At 49.6% G+C, this 15,094-nt stretch overlaps 1 protein-coding gene across 3 annotated transcripts in view; it reads right to left on the reverse strand.

The window, feature by feature from the left end:
• DSCAM (DS cell adhesion molecule) overlaps positions 1-15,094 on the reverse strand; it is a 796,975-nt gene that overhangs the window by 250,674 nt on the left and 531,207 nt on the right. For all 3 annotated transcript variants that reach the window (XM_063956595.1, XM_063956594.1, XM_063956596.1), the window contains one exon: positions 11,709-11,876. In XM_063956595.1, coding sequence (XP_063812665.1) covers positions 11,709-11,876 — 168 coding nt within the window. The remainder of the gene's footprint in view (positions 1-11,708; positions 11,877-15,094) is intronic.

Raw genomic sequence — 15,094 nt, forward strand, 5'->3', positions numbered from 1 at the left:
AGTAGCATGGGTACGGCCATACTGGATTTCCCTGTGTGACTCTCTGAACCAATCCTAGCACTACAGCCATGCTCACATGATTCCAGCAGCCTATGAACTTCCAGTACTTCCTATGTAGAACTACGCTGGACTGCTGCACATTGCCAGAGCAACACCTTCCTTCTGGGATTGTTCCTGGTCCGCAGGCCTCAGTGATCCTGTACTTGTACATGTTTCAGATATCCACTGACAGTATCCTACAAGTAGTTTCCTGCTGTTTGTTCACTGACCAGCGCTGCTGCATTCCATTCAGCTTCTAAACCTCCACTGCACCAGCTCACCATAGCCAGTCCAAGTGCCCACTGTTTCATCTGCTCCCTGTCTACATCACAGCACCTATACAGCTTGGGTCAGATGAATGGGTTCCTGCTGCCTGGAGCTGCACCCGCAGTTCATCATCTATAGCTTTTAACCATCTATTGTGCTTTTCTGCTGCATGCCATCTATTGTGGATATCACCAGCAGCATCTTCTACAGCTAGTTCTTACAGAGACTTTTGTTCTGTCCTTATGGCTACTCCACAGGCTGCCGTTACACTGGGCTCCCCTATCCTGTGTTCTTTACTGGTTGGTCATGGGTCTGATTCCAGGATGGGCTAGTGTTCACATTCCAAATACTTCCGGTGGTTTAGCAGATGGTCCTGAGTAATGTGTTTCTGCTTCTTTTCTGAGGCCCAGGTCCTGAATCCAGTTAAAGGTCTAGACTAGAGCAGACCCACGCTGTTGGCTGTAGCAGTCATCAGACCTGGACATATAAGACTCTGATTCCTGCTTGAGTTCTGACTCCAGGTTCAGTAATAGTTCTCCAGCAGGTTGCCAGAGTTTCGTCATCAGTTCCAGGTACTCATAGTTAGAGTTCCAGTCCTGTATCATGGTATCAATTTTAGTCTGGGCTGTGTCTTGGCATTGCCAGGGCTTCCTAGGACACCCCCCGCATCTCAAACTCCTGCACTCTCCGCTACATGAGCGGACAACTCGTCAGACCTCCTAACTTATCTCACACTCCTACCTCAGCTGGGCCACACGGTCCTGAAACAGATCTCAAACCATTCTACAACAGTGTCAAGCCTGGTAATTTATATGAAGAAAACGTTTTGATACAAACGGCACTCAGGAGACTCTCATATGAGCAAACAGGCTGTATTCAGTAGCAGCATAGCATGGTGTCAAACATTTTCAGGGACACAGCTCCTTACTCAGGAGAATATACCAAGCATGCGTTAATGTCAATGTATTTTAATAAATAGTGTGGAGATATACTGACTCCATCTTGTTGATTACAGCTCTCCTATTCTGTTTTTTTTTGTTCTATACATTGAAATGGACAAATAAAGAAAAAGTGGAACTTTACTATTTACTTCTACACATGCAATTACAAGCTACGACCACTAGATGCCGCCTTATACCTGCTACTGCTTACACTCAAATATCTAGTAAAATATGGGCCCTCATTCCGAGTCGTTCGCTCGGTAATTTTCTTCGCATCGCAGCGTTTTTCTGCTTAGTACGCATGCGCAATGTTCGCACTGCAACTGCGCCAAGTAATTTTGCTATGAAGATAGTTTTTTTACTCACAGCTTTTTCTTCGCTCCGGCGATCGTAGTGTGATTGACAGGAAATGGGTGTTACTGGGCGGAAACACGGCGTTTTATGGGCGTGTGGATAAAAACGCTACCGTTTCCGGAAAAAACGCGGGAGTGGCTGGAGAAACGGAGGAGTGTCTGGGCGAACGCTGGGTGTGTTTATGACGTCAAACCAGGAACGACAAGCACTGAACTGATCGCAGATGCCGAGTAAGTCTGAAGCTACTCTGAAACTGCTAAGTAGTTTGTAATCGCAATATTGCGAATACATCGTTCGCAATTTTAAGAAGCTAAGATTCACTCCCAGTAGGCGGCGGCTTAGCGTGTGTAACTCTGCTAAAATCGCCTTGCGAGCGAACAACTCGGAATGAGGGCCATAGTACAGGTTGTTTATCCCATATCCAAATATTCAGAAATACGGAATTTTTGGAGTGATCGTGAGATAGTGAAACCTTTGTTTTCTGATGGCTCAATGTACACAAACTTTGTTTAATACAGAAAGTTATTAAATGTATTGTATTAAATGACCTTCAGGCTGCATGTATAAGGGGTGCGGGGCATAGCTCGAAGCATAGCTCGGGAGGGGGGACCCCATTCAATTTTTCTGGGTTCCACACATTCTGAGGAATTTCAGCCTGGGCTGACTGGTTTGGGGGGAGTTTAATGTGATGGCAGGGGGACCCCACACCGAGTGTCCCCCCTGCTATGGCATTACTCCCCCTGGCTGGTTCAGCCTGGTGCTGTTTTTTGTTAAATATGGGGAACCCCACTAGGTGATTCATCGCGCCCTACGGGCGCTCTTCACACCGTCGTAAGGGGCTACGCCCCCTTAACAAATGCATACCCTTGTGGAGTGCAATGTTTGTATTATATGGAGTATTACCTCCAATCATAATTGTGAGAGTGGTTAAATATTGCACGGACAAAGGGCGTGCAATGGTTAAGGGGTCGTAGCCCCTTGCAACGGCGTGAACAGCACACGCAGGGCCTGATGAATCACCTAGTAGGTGCCGTGGTTGGGGGAGTGGCGGGTGCGGGGGAGATGCGGATGGGGGAGGGAGTCCGGGGGTGCTGCGAGTGGGGGAGGAGTGGTTGCGGGGGTGGCGGAGGGGCTGGTGTGGTGGTGGGGGAGGGGCGGGTGCATTACAGGGAAGAAGATGCACTCCGTAAACGACAGCTCCCAGCAGGCCTTAGCGCCAGAACGCTTTGTCACTAAGGGCTGCTGGGAGCTGTAGTTTATTTCGTGCGTCTACTTCCCTGTAATGCGCCGCGTTGGGACACCGGCACTAAACAATAGTGACTGGCTGGCAGAACTGACTGACTCGCTGAATCAATGTAAAAGGTGAGACTGCTGTGCAGTGTCAGTGACACTGCACACCCACTGCACTGCACAGCAGTCACCTTTTACATTGGTTCAGCATCCAGACATTACCCTCCGCGATATCACCCACTCTATCCGTTACATTAGCCATCTCGGGGCTTCCAGGCCGACAGGGCAGGTGCTGTGTTGCGGAGTCAGGGCCTCTGGGGATCTGGGCGCGGCTCTGGAGGGGAGGCACTTCTGTGACATCACACGCAGAGGAGGCTCCAGGGCTCAGAGAGTATGCGGTGCAGGGAGGACTATGAAAGCCTTCCGCTGCACCGCTTTCATACACATCTATGCCGGTGGCCGCAGCAGCTTTTCTTTCACCTGCGCCACGGCTAGGGAGTGGGGATTGTTGATGCCGGAGGGGGCAGGCGGACTGGCAGAAGGACATTGGGGGTCATTCCGACCTGATCGTACGATCACTGACACTGACATGTGGGGGGACGCCCAGCATGTCAGGCCACCCCCCCCGCACAAGTACAAAAGCATCGCACAGCGGAGATGATTTTGTACTTGAAGAGTAACTATCAGTCAGCGCAGTTCCTGCGGCTGGCCGGGAGCTACTCGTCGCTGCCCTGGTTGCAGCGGCTGCGTGTGACGTCACGCAGCTGCTGCGGACCGCCCCTCACAGTCCAGCCACGCCTACGTTAGCCGGACCGTGCCCACAAAACGGCGGCCAGATGCCGCCGTGCCGCCCCCTCCCGCCTCTGCCTGAAGCAGAGGCTATCGCTAGGCAACGACAGCAGTTGCTGTGTCGGGGCATTCGCAGTTCTGGCCTGATCGCTGTGCTGCGATGAACTGCAGCGAGCGGTCAGGTCAGAATGACCCCCATAGGACGCTGCAGTAAAAAGATTTTTTCCCCCCTATGTACAGCGCAGAGACTTGCTGCAGATGCAGTGGCATACCCTCCAGCTGGACATTTTTGGCAGGTACAGGACCTTTTTTTTTATGGTCTGTACTGATTTTTGGCTCTCCAAACTTCCATTGAAAGTATAGGAAAAGGGGCGTGACCACACAGCTGTACCCGTGGCCACACCCCCTTTTCACATTTGTCCCGGTTTTTATGTGTAAATGGTTGGAGAGTATGTTGCTGCAGATGCACGGGGACTATTTTGAGGTGTGGACCTGGAGCTGCAGCTCCATCAGCCCCATTGTTATTCCTGCTCTGGGAACACACAGCAGCCAAAGGGCAGAGCCTCCCATTGGATGTAACCTGTGTGGGAGGGCGTTCCACCCCACTGGAATAAGTGATTAATAAATGGGTAACGAGGGGATTTGTGAAGGAGGGATTATTTCACTTAAACTTTTGTACGTTACCCGACATCTATCTTTATTTAATAAAATGTTTTACAGGAGTACTACAGGTTCCAGAATGCCCTTGATGCTTGGGCATGCTGTTACTTGTTGATCTCCACGTGCCATCATGCCTGGCAGCCTTGCTGAAGCCTATAGTTCATCTGTAAAAAAAAATATTATTTCTAATATTAACCATTACCCTGCTGCAAGGGAACAGAGAAAAGCCCTAGTGCTATTGGCACAAGGGGTAGTTGGACCCAGGAGGGGGCCCTGATGGTGCATGTCCCACTCCCCTGGAGATGCCAGCCCTGATGTCAGCTGGCCTAGCGCTACTGAGATGATGGTGGGGGGACCCTCACACTGCGTGGTTCCACTAGCCATGGCTGGTCAAGCCTAATGCTGGTAATGGAAAAACGAGATTTATGGTAAGAACTTACCGTTGTTAAATCTCTTTCTGCGAGGTACACTGGGCTCCACAAGGATTAACATCGGGGTGTAGAGTAGGATCTTGATCCAAGGCACCAACAGGTTCAAAGCTTTGACTGTTCCCAAGATTCACAGCGCCGCCTCCTCTATAACCCCGCCTCCATGCACAGGAGCTCAGTTTCGTTAACCAGCCCAATGCAGTAGCAGGTACTAGAGCCGACAATCGCTCGTAGCCAATTACACCACACACTCACCACTGGAGAGGATGTCAGCGGCTATGCCACACCAACCCAAAGAAGCCTTCTGGAGCCCAGTGTACCTCGCAGAAAGAGATTTAACAACGGTAAGTTCTTACCATAAATCTCGTTTTCTGCTGCGGGGTACACTGGGCTCCATAAGGATTAACATCGGGGATGTCCTAAAGCAGTTCCCTACGGGAGGGGACGCACTGTAGCGGGCACAGGAACCCGGCGTCCAAAGGAAGCATCCTGGGAGGCGGAAGTATCGAAGGCATAGAACCTTATGAACGTGTTCCCTGAGGACCACGTAGCCACCTTGCACAATTGTTCAAGGGTCGCACCACGGTGGGCCGCCCAAGAAGGTCCAACCGACCGAGTAAAATGGGCATTGATGGAAGCAGAAGCTGGACGACCAGACTGTACATAAGCATGTGCAATCACCATTCTAATCCACCTGGCCAGAGTTTGCTTGGAAGCAGGCCAGCCACGTTTGTGAAAACCAAACGGTACAAACAGAGAATCAGATTTCCTAATGGAGGATGTTCTCTTCACATAGATACGGAGAGCCCATACCACATCCAAAGACCTCTCTTTGGAAGACAACTCAGGAGAATTAAAGGCCGGAACCACAATCTCCTGGTTAAGGTGGAAGGAAGACACCACCTTGGGTAAATAACCCGGTCGCGTTCTAAGAACCGCCCGGTCACGATGAAAAATCAAATGGGGGGACTTAAAGGATAAGGCACCCAAGTCCGAGACCCGTCTAGCTGAAGCAATAGCCAGCAGATACAGCAACTTAAGGGACAGCCACTCAAGGTCAGCAGAGGCAAGAGGTTCAAATGGAGACTCTTGCAAGGCCTCCAGCACCACCGACAGATCCCAAGGGGCCACAGGAGGTACATAAGGAGGCTGAATCCGCAACATGCCCTGAATGAATGTATGAACATCCGGAAGGGCAGCAATCTTTCTCTGAAACCAAACCGACAAGGCAGAAATATGAACCTTGAGGGAGGCCAGACGCAGGCCTAAGTCCAGGCCCTGTTGTAGAAAAGCCAACAGTTTGGCCGTGCTAAACTTGAAAACGTCATGATTGTGAGACGCACACCAAGTAAAGTAAGCATTCCAGACCCTATGGTAAATCCGAGTAGAAGCCGGCTTATGGGCCTTCAATATAGTTTGAACGACCGCTTCAGAAAAAACCCTTGGCCCTCAGGACGGAAGCTTCAAGATCCATGACGTCAAAGCCAGACGGGCCACGTCCTGGTAAACACAAGGGCCCTGAAAGAGGAGGTCTGGTCCTTGTGGAAGTAGAAGGGGATGATCTAGCGAGAGGCCCTGTAGATCGGAGAACCAGTGCCGTCTGGGCCACGCTGGATCGATCAGAAGTAGGTTCCCCCTTCTTGCTTGAACTTCCGTATTACTCTGGGCAGGAGTGACACCGGAGGGAACACGTACGGCAGCCAAAAGTTCCATGGGATTGACAGTGCATCTACGAACACTGCTTGAGGATCTCTTGACCTTGCTCCGAAGACCGGAACCTTGTGATTGTGTCGATACGCCATCAGGTCCACATCTGGAAGGCCCCACTTGTCCACGAGAAGTTGAAACACCTCTGGATGGAGGCTCCACTCTCCAGTGCGTACGTCCTGACGACTGAGAAAGTCCGCTTCCCAGTTCAGGACCCCAGGAATGAACACTGCAGATATGGCCGGCAGATGACATTCTGCCCATTGAAGAATCCGTGATACTTCCCTCATTGCCATGCGGCTTCGAGTGCCGCCTTGATGATTGATGTACGCCACCGTGGTGGCATTGTCCGATTGTACTTGAACAGGTCTGTTCTGTATTAGATGCCGGGTCATTGTCAACGCATTGAACACTGCCCGCAGTTCCAGAATATTTATCGGGAGTAGAGACTCCTCCTTGGTCCACCGACCCAGAAGAGAGTGTTGTTCCAACATCGCGCCCCAACCTTTCAGACTGGCATCCGTTGTCAGAAGGACCCAGTTGGATATCCAGAAGGGACGGCCCCTGCTCAGCCATTGGTCCTGAAGCCAACAGCTCAGTGACAGGCGGACCTCCGGAGACAATGAGATCATGTGAGATCTGATCCGGTGAGGCAGGCCGTCCCACTTGGTCAGAATTAACTTCTGCAGAGGGCGAGAATGGAATTGAGCATAGTCCACCATGTCGAAAGCCGACACCATGAGACCCAGCACTTGCATTGCCGAATGTATCGACACTTGCAGACAAGATAGGAAGCATCGAATCCTGTCCTGAAGCTTCAGGTTGTGAGTGTCCAATAACGCACCCAGGTGTACCATGGTCCGAGCAGGAACCAGCGAGGATTTCTTCCAGTTGATCAGCCACCCGTGGGCTTTCATGAACTGGACTGTCAAGTCCAGATGACACAGGATAAGTTCTGGGGAATTTGCCAGGATCAACAAAATCGCCTAAGTACGGTAGGATCCTGACCCCTTGACGGCGGAGTGTAGCCGTCATGACCGCCATTACTTTGGTGAAAACTCTGGGAGCCGTTGTCAAACCAAAGGGTAATGCCCGAAATTGGTAATGAAGATTGCCTACCGCAAACATGAGGTACTGCTGATGAGACACTGCAATAGGAATATTAAGGTAGGCATCCTGTGTGTCCAGGGAAACCATATAGTCCCCAGGCTCCAAGGCCAGAACAATAGAGCGCAGAGGTTCCATACGAAACTTGGAGACCCACACATACTTGTTCAAGGACTTCAGATTGAGAATGGGCCGCGAGGACCCGTTCGGTTTCGGGACTAGAAACAGCGGTGAATAGTACCCCTTGCCTCTCTGAGCCAGAGGCACCTGTACTACCACTCCTGTGGACAGGAGGGAATGTACCACCGAATGCAGAGTGTTTGCCTTTGTCAGGTCCAGAGGAACATCCGTCAGGCAAAATCGATGAGGGGGACGATTCAGGGTACGGCGTAACCTCGAGTGACGACTTCCCTTACCCAGGCATCGGAAGTGGTCTTCAACCATTCCTGGGCAAAACCTAGCAGTCGGCCGCCCACCATGGGATCCCCCAGAGGGAGGCCCGCCCTGTCATGTGGCAGGCTTGTCAGTTTTGGAAGCAGGCTGACGGGCAGGCCAGGCTCGCTTCGGTCTGGGCTTAGCAGGTCTGGAAGCATGAGCTTGCTTTGGGTACGCCTGACAATTTGCTTTACCTGGAGGACAAAGGGCCGAGGGAAAGTACTTTTAGCCTTCTGCGTGGAAGGAGCCGTACTAGGTAGGCAAGCTGTTTTAGCGGTAGCCAGATCAGCCACAATCTTATTGAGGTCTTCTCCAAAGAGAATGTCTCCCTTGAAAGGAAGCACCTCCAGGGTTTTCTTGGAATCCATATCCACCGACCAGGATCTCAACCAAAGGATACGTCAGGCCAAGACGGACGTACTAGCAGCCTTGGCCGCCAGCACCCCGGCATCGGAGGCCGACTCCTTAAGGTACAGAGAAGCCGTGGTAATATACGGGAGACATTGTCGAGCATGAGCAGATGAATTAGAAGGTAGCTCCGCCTCCACCTCCTGAGCCCACGCCTCAACAGCTTCAGCAGCCCAAGTTGCTGCAATGGTTGGCCAATGCACAGCCCCCGTTAGGGTGTAAATCGCTTTCAAATAACCCTCCACACGTCTATCCGTCGGTTCCTTCACAGAGAGGTGACGGTAGTTACTGGCAGAGCAGAGGAAACTACCATACATGCCACATGAGAATCTACGGGCGGAGGAGTTTCCCAATTTTTACATAGCTCCGCAGAGAGGATATCGAGCCAACAGTCTCCTATTCGGTGTGAATTTCATCCCTGGATTTTCCCAGGACTCCTGGCGTATGTCAGCCAGGTGTTGAGAATGAGGTAAAACTTGTTTAACCACCTTCTTACGTTTAAATCTGTCCGGCTTTTTAGAGACAGCCTCAAGCTCAGGTTCATCAGAGACCTAAAGAATGAGCCTGATAGCCTCAATCAAATCAGGGACATCCACCATTGACTTCCCTTCCCCATCAGAAGCATCTGAGTCAGTGTCTGTGGGGTCAGTATACGCACCATCCTCCTCAGAGGATGTGTCCGGGATAGCAGTGGATTGTGAGGAGGTAATGGCCCGTTTAGAAGACGTCTTAGTCTTTGGTGGGCGAGAGTGAGATTTAGATTTAGTCAGTGACCGGTTCAATTGCTTTAACTGAGTGGAGATTTGATCTGCCCATGGCGGATTAATTGCAGGAACCATTAACTGCTGCAGTGGCACAGGTGGTACCACAGGGGGTGCCAGTTTAGTTACAAGCGTGTTTAATAACGTATAAAAGGTAGCCCAAGGTGGGTCATTTGTTGCCCCCGGTGCTACGGACCCACTGAGGGGTAAGGAACCCCCTGAACCTGAACTCTCTGCTGCCATATTATCCTCCAAAATGTCTGCGGCATCACCACCACGCAAGGTGGGAGAAGCCCCAGCTCTGTCGCCTCGTGTAACTGACATAACAGTAAGCACAATATTGGGCAACCTGGTACAATTCTTAGCAGATATACACCTAGCAAGAACTCTCAGTGAAGTGTGACTTTCCTGTGACAAACCGAGAATCCAAGAGATATATGGTGACTATAAATCACAAGGATAAATACACAGCAAGTATATCTTGTGAAATACCTATATTATTTAGCAAACCTGACACACTTAGCCCCCTCAGGTTACAGAATATAGGAGTAGCACGCTGAGTGAAATACCCGATATGGCAGCCACGCAGCAGCTACATGCACACACACATATATAGTCACAAGCGTACCATGCAGAAATTACACACCATAAAACTGCACTGGACTAGCAATACAAAGTAATACTCAGTATGGCTATATATATGTAAACAGTAGATATAACAAGACACAGTAGATAATGGATGTATATCACAGGGTGTTTGTACCACACAGCCCTGAATGTATGCACTCTTTCTTAACTAACACAGTCCCAGTGACAGGTAGAATACTTCAGTGTCCTGTAAAATGCACAGCGCTGGCGATCAGGCGACTTTACAGAGGAGGCTTTGCCCCATCAGTCCCAGGAACAGCTCAGCTCCGTTGTGATGGCGGCTGACAGGGAGTGAGGGAGAGATATGCAGCTCCAGGGCGGGAACATTTACCTAAATGGCGCCCTGGGGCTGGGGGAGGGGCTACAGGTTAGGCCTTATTTCCCTGCTGGCTTCCCCACCGGGTGCTGCGGGCCATGTAAAAACGGGGTTTTAATGAGAGGAAAAACCCCCCACCTGTGCCAGTGTCCCGGTGACTAGTGGAGCGGCTGCTCGGTTACAGTGTCCACGCCAGCGCGCGTACCCGCCTCCCACGGCCGCGCCGGGTCACGGTTAACAGCGGGCCAAAGAGACCCCTTACCTCCCCTTGTACCTGCGGCCATGCGATCCTGGAGGGCAGCGGCGGGTGTGTGTGACTGACAGGAAAGACACCGGAGCCTCCGCTGTAGTTACCCGGCAACCAGGGCGCGGGAGTATACAGCGCCGCTGGGGGAGTGATGGAGCTGCAGCAAAGTATGTCTTATGACATACACAAAAGCTGCAGCCCTTGAAGTCTTCAAAGATTTTCTTCTTTCTTCAAATTAAGCTAAAATATGGGCTGCAAAGGCAGCCACCCGGTTGATTGCCTGCTTACTGCATGGCACCAACTTACAAACTGTGCTCCTGTGCACGGAGGCGGGGTTATAGAGGAGGCGGCGCTGTGCATCTTGGGAACAGTCAAAGCTTTGAACCTGTTGGTGACTCGGATCAAGATCCTACTCTACATCCCGATGTTAATCCTTGTGGAGCCCAGTGTACCCCGCAGCAGAAAATTGGGTGGTCCCTTGCACGGTGCCCAATTGACTTATGGCCCGTACACACTGGCCAATACTGTATATCGGCCATACTATTGAACGGCTGATATATCGCGGGTCCGTTGGCCAGTGTGTACAAGCGATATGCAGCACAGCCGACGGCCAATATATCTACTGATATATTGGCGCATCGCTGTATGTGTACGGGCGATCAGATGACCACTTGTACCCATGCCGCGGCAGCCAGCGGTGATTGACAGCTGAACTGATCTGCAGATATATCTATCAGTGTGTACCCACCTTAACGGACAGGACGCCTGATCTATGTGCAACATTATTCCTGTAACATCAGTTGCAACAAACTCTTGAAACTTCTGTCTGCGTGTTTTTATCAGCTGCTTTGATTTAATTTAGGATTTGATGTAATTCCAGATGGTAACAGTAGATGGCGCTGTTGACCGTGTAGTACTAAAGATAACTGGTTCCCATACATACGCTAAATCCTTTTCTCGGAACATAAACAGTAAGGGGTTCTGTTAATTTGTCATTCAGGAAATGTGACAAGAAAATAATGATATTCTTATAATTATATTAAATTGTTTCTACTAAGCCCCGTGGGGAACGCAGGAACAGTATCCCTGCAGCGTGTGTGAAAGGCTGCTCCCGGAAGAAGTCCCACATTAGCAGGAGGAATGAAAGGGAAAATGTGTATATTATGTATTTACAGTATACAACATCTAACTTTTATTTCTGGCTTAAAGTCTCACACTAAAAGTAACATCTTAACGCAACATCTGATAAAATATAATGTATCCAGTGACTGCTACATATTAAGCCCCACCTGGAAAATGCTAGATCTCGGATAAACGAAGGGCTGAGAATCCCTTTGGAAAGCAGCATAAACATTTAGCAGATGCACCTACCCGCTTCCTCGGTGGTGATGGTCAGTTCATTGCTGGCTTCGCTCTTGCCGATGTGATTTTTTGCATACATGCGGATGTTGTATGTGGAAGATGGGTGTAAGTCGATGATGGTGGCCTGGTTTAGCTGAGGAGAGACATCTTTGGTTCTCTGGACAGAATCCCACGAGTCTGGTTAAGGTGAGAGAAGAAAAGAATAAGTTACACAGAAATGTGTTTTTCGGGCACAACAGGCAGCATTCAGAAACTGAAAACAGTAAGGAACTTATATACATACAGTATGTAGACGCTGGCAGGAAACACTATGGACACTAGTGATAGGATATATATATGAGGAAAATAAGGTCTGTCCCTTTTCTCCTACAAAGCTGTGCTCGTTCAGCTCCCGAGCCTGTCCTGATGAGTCTGTTATGTAGTAGTGGTCCCCGAGCCTGTCCTGATGAGTCTGTTATGTAGCACCTGTTCCTGAGCCTGTCCTGATGAGTCATTTATGTAGCACCTTTTCCTGATGAGTCATTTATGTAGCATCTGTTCCTGAGCCTGTCCTGATGAGCCTGTTATGCAGCACCTGATACTGAGCCTGTCCTGATGAGTCATTTATGAAGCACCTGAGCCTCTCCTGATGCGTTTGTTATGTAGTAACAGTCCCTGAGCCTGTCCTGATGAGTCTGTTATGCAGCACCTGTTCATTAGCCTGTCCTGATGAGTCTGTTATGCAGCACCTGTTCCTGAGCCTGTCCTGATGAGTCAGTTATAGAACGCCTGTTCTTGTCCTGATGAGACTATTATGTAGCACCTGTTCCTGAGCCTGTCCTGATGAGTCATTTATGTAGCACCTGTTCCTGAGCCTGTCTTGATGAGTCATTTATGTAGCACGTGTTCCTGAGCCTGTCCTGAAGAGTCATTTATGTAGTACCGGTCCCCAAGCCTGTCCTGATGAGCCTGTTATGAGCACCTGATCCTGAGCCTGTCCTGATGAGTCATTAATGTAGCACCTGTTCCTGAGCCTGTTCTGATGAGTCATTTATGTAGCACGTGTTCCTGAGCCTGTCCTGAAGAGTCATTTATGTAGTACCGGTCCCCAAGCCTGTCCTGATGAGCCTGTTATGAGCACCTGATCCTGAGCCTGCCCTGATGAGTCATTAATGTAGCACCTGTTCCTGAGCCTGTTCTGATGAGTCATTTATGTACAGTAGCACCTGTTCCTGAGCCTGTCCTGATGAGTCATTTATGTAGTACCGGTCCCCAAGCCTGTCCAGATGAGCCTGTTATGCAGCACCTGATCCTGAGCCTGTCCTGATGAGTCATTTATGTAGAACGGATCTCTGAACCTGTCCTGATGAGTCTGTTATGCAGCACCTGTTCCTGAGTCCATTCTGATAAGTCATTTATGTAGCACCTGTTCCTGAGCCCGTCCTGATGAGTCTGTTATGCAGCACCTATCCCTAAGCCTGCCCTGATGAGTCTGTTATGTAGTACCAGTCCCTAAGCCTGCCCTGATGAGTCAGTTATGCAGCACCTGTTCCTGAACTGGCCCTGATGAGTCAGTTATGCAGCACCTGTTCCCAAGCCTGCCCTGATGAGACTTATGCAGCACCTGTTCCAAAGCCTGCCCTGATGAGACTGTTATGCAGCACCTGTCCCTGAGCCTGTCCTGATGAGTCAGTTATACAACACCTGTTCTTGTCCTGATGAGTCTGTTATGCAGTACCTGTTCCTGAACTGGCCCTGATGAGTCAGTTATGCAGGACCTGTTCTTGAGTCTGTCCTGATGAGTCAGTTATACAACACCTATTCCTGAACTGGCCCTGATGAGTCTGTTATGCAGCACCTGCTCCAGAGCCTGTCCTGATGAGTCTGTTATGCAGCACCTGTCCCTGAACCAGTCCTGATGACTCAGTACCTGGATCCCTATAGTCGCCATTCTCTGATGTATTTTATGAATGCATGTTTGGAGATAGGCACAGTGCGAGAGGTGAGGTGTTACCAGTGACCTATAAAGTGGCAATACGAGTAGCCTGGCTTCTCCTGTTCCTAAAAACACTTCCTATACCAGAGTATTTCCTTCTGTCTGTTTACCGTGCTGTCAGAGGCTACATGCTCAGTTTCCTCATTTGTTATAGACATTAGCGCTCCATGCTTTCTATTTTCTCCTTTTGGATTTATGCTTCTCACATGCATTACTTTACATTTTAATGTACTGAATGTAATATTCCACACTGTAGTCTATTCCTCTGTTTTCTCTTAATCACTTATTTGTTTTACCCCATTAAAGGTATCAACCATTATACAACTTCTCCAGGGTTTATGCGATAGTCTGCAAAATGCAGGCAGGGACGAGATTCCGGCAATTTCGGACGTATTTTTAAAGTGCCAATCCACTCATCCTGCGCATTCTACACAGCTGCGATGGGCCGTGGTGATCAGACCTGCCTGGCGCCCCGTGAACACGGTGCAACTGATATCAGTACAATTTCTTCTCTGGTACCACACTTCTGTCTGGCTATCTGAATAATAAAGCTCATCCGCTTTTATATGTATATCCCAAAGTAGTCACTTGTAGGTCTACTCCACCGGATCCCTCCTGAGACCAGTCTGATTACTGACCTGACTTTTAGGGGAACAGTAACTAACGTTACCAGTGGGAATAACTGTTTCCTACGCTTGGTGTAATCTGCAGAGGAGGTTGGCTGGAAAATTGCTATTCATGTTACTATAGCAACTAACTGAACTCTTCAGACACATGGAAAAAAGGTTACAAAAAAGGGCAGGCACAATCTACATTGGAGGTTGGCCACCCCCGATATAGAACAATAGGTTATACCATTGTAATATTGAGTGCTACAGCTCAACACCCAGCGTGGTCTACACAACAAAGAAGGGTTACATCATGTCTTATTAGCTCCAAACAAAGGTTCCATGTAACTGGCTCATCCATGAATAATATGCATGTTGGCAGAATAACACTTCAGAACTTAATAAATGATTTTGTGCCAAAAGCAGTAGATGGGATCGCATTTGGGTGGAGAATACAGCTTACTGGAAGTTGGTGAAGGTAGGAGGGGGGGGAATTGCCAAATGACACCAACATATATCTCCACGCTTATCTCAAAATCTCTCTTAACGCGACCTCCTCTCTCTGCACAAGATCTGCGTCTCTCATCTGCACGGATAACTCGCTCCCATTCCCCATGCCCCATTCTTCGGGCAGCTATGGACTGCCCTCCGAGAAATGATAAGACTCTCCTCTAGCCTCCAAACTTCCAAGCGTTCCTTAAAAACTCACCTCTTCAGGTAAGCCTATCAAATTCCTGAACCGCCCACATGACCTTCAGAAGCATTCATACCTGTATCTAATTACATCCCATCAGGACTGGGTGAGACCGCTA

Source organism: Pseudophryne corroboree, chromosome 2 (assembly GCF_028390025.1).
Source record: "Pseudophryne corroboree isolate aPseCor3 chromosome 2, aPseCor3.hap2, whole genome shotgun sequence".
NCBI classification, from domain to species: Eukaryota; Metazoa; Chordata; class Amphibia; order Anura; family Myobatrachidae; genus Pseudophryne; species Pseudophryne corroboree.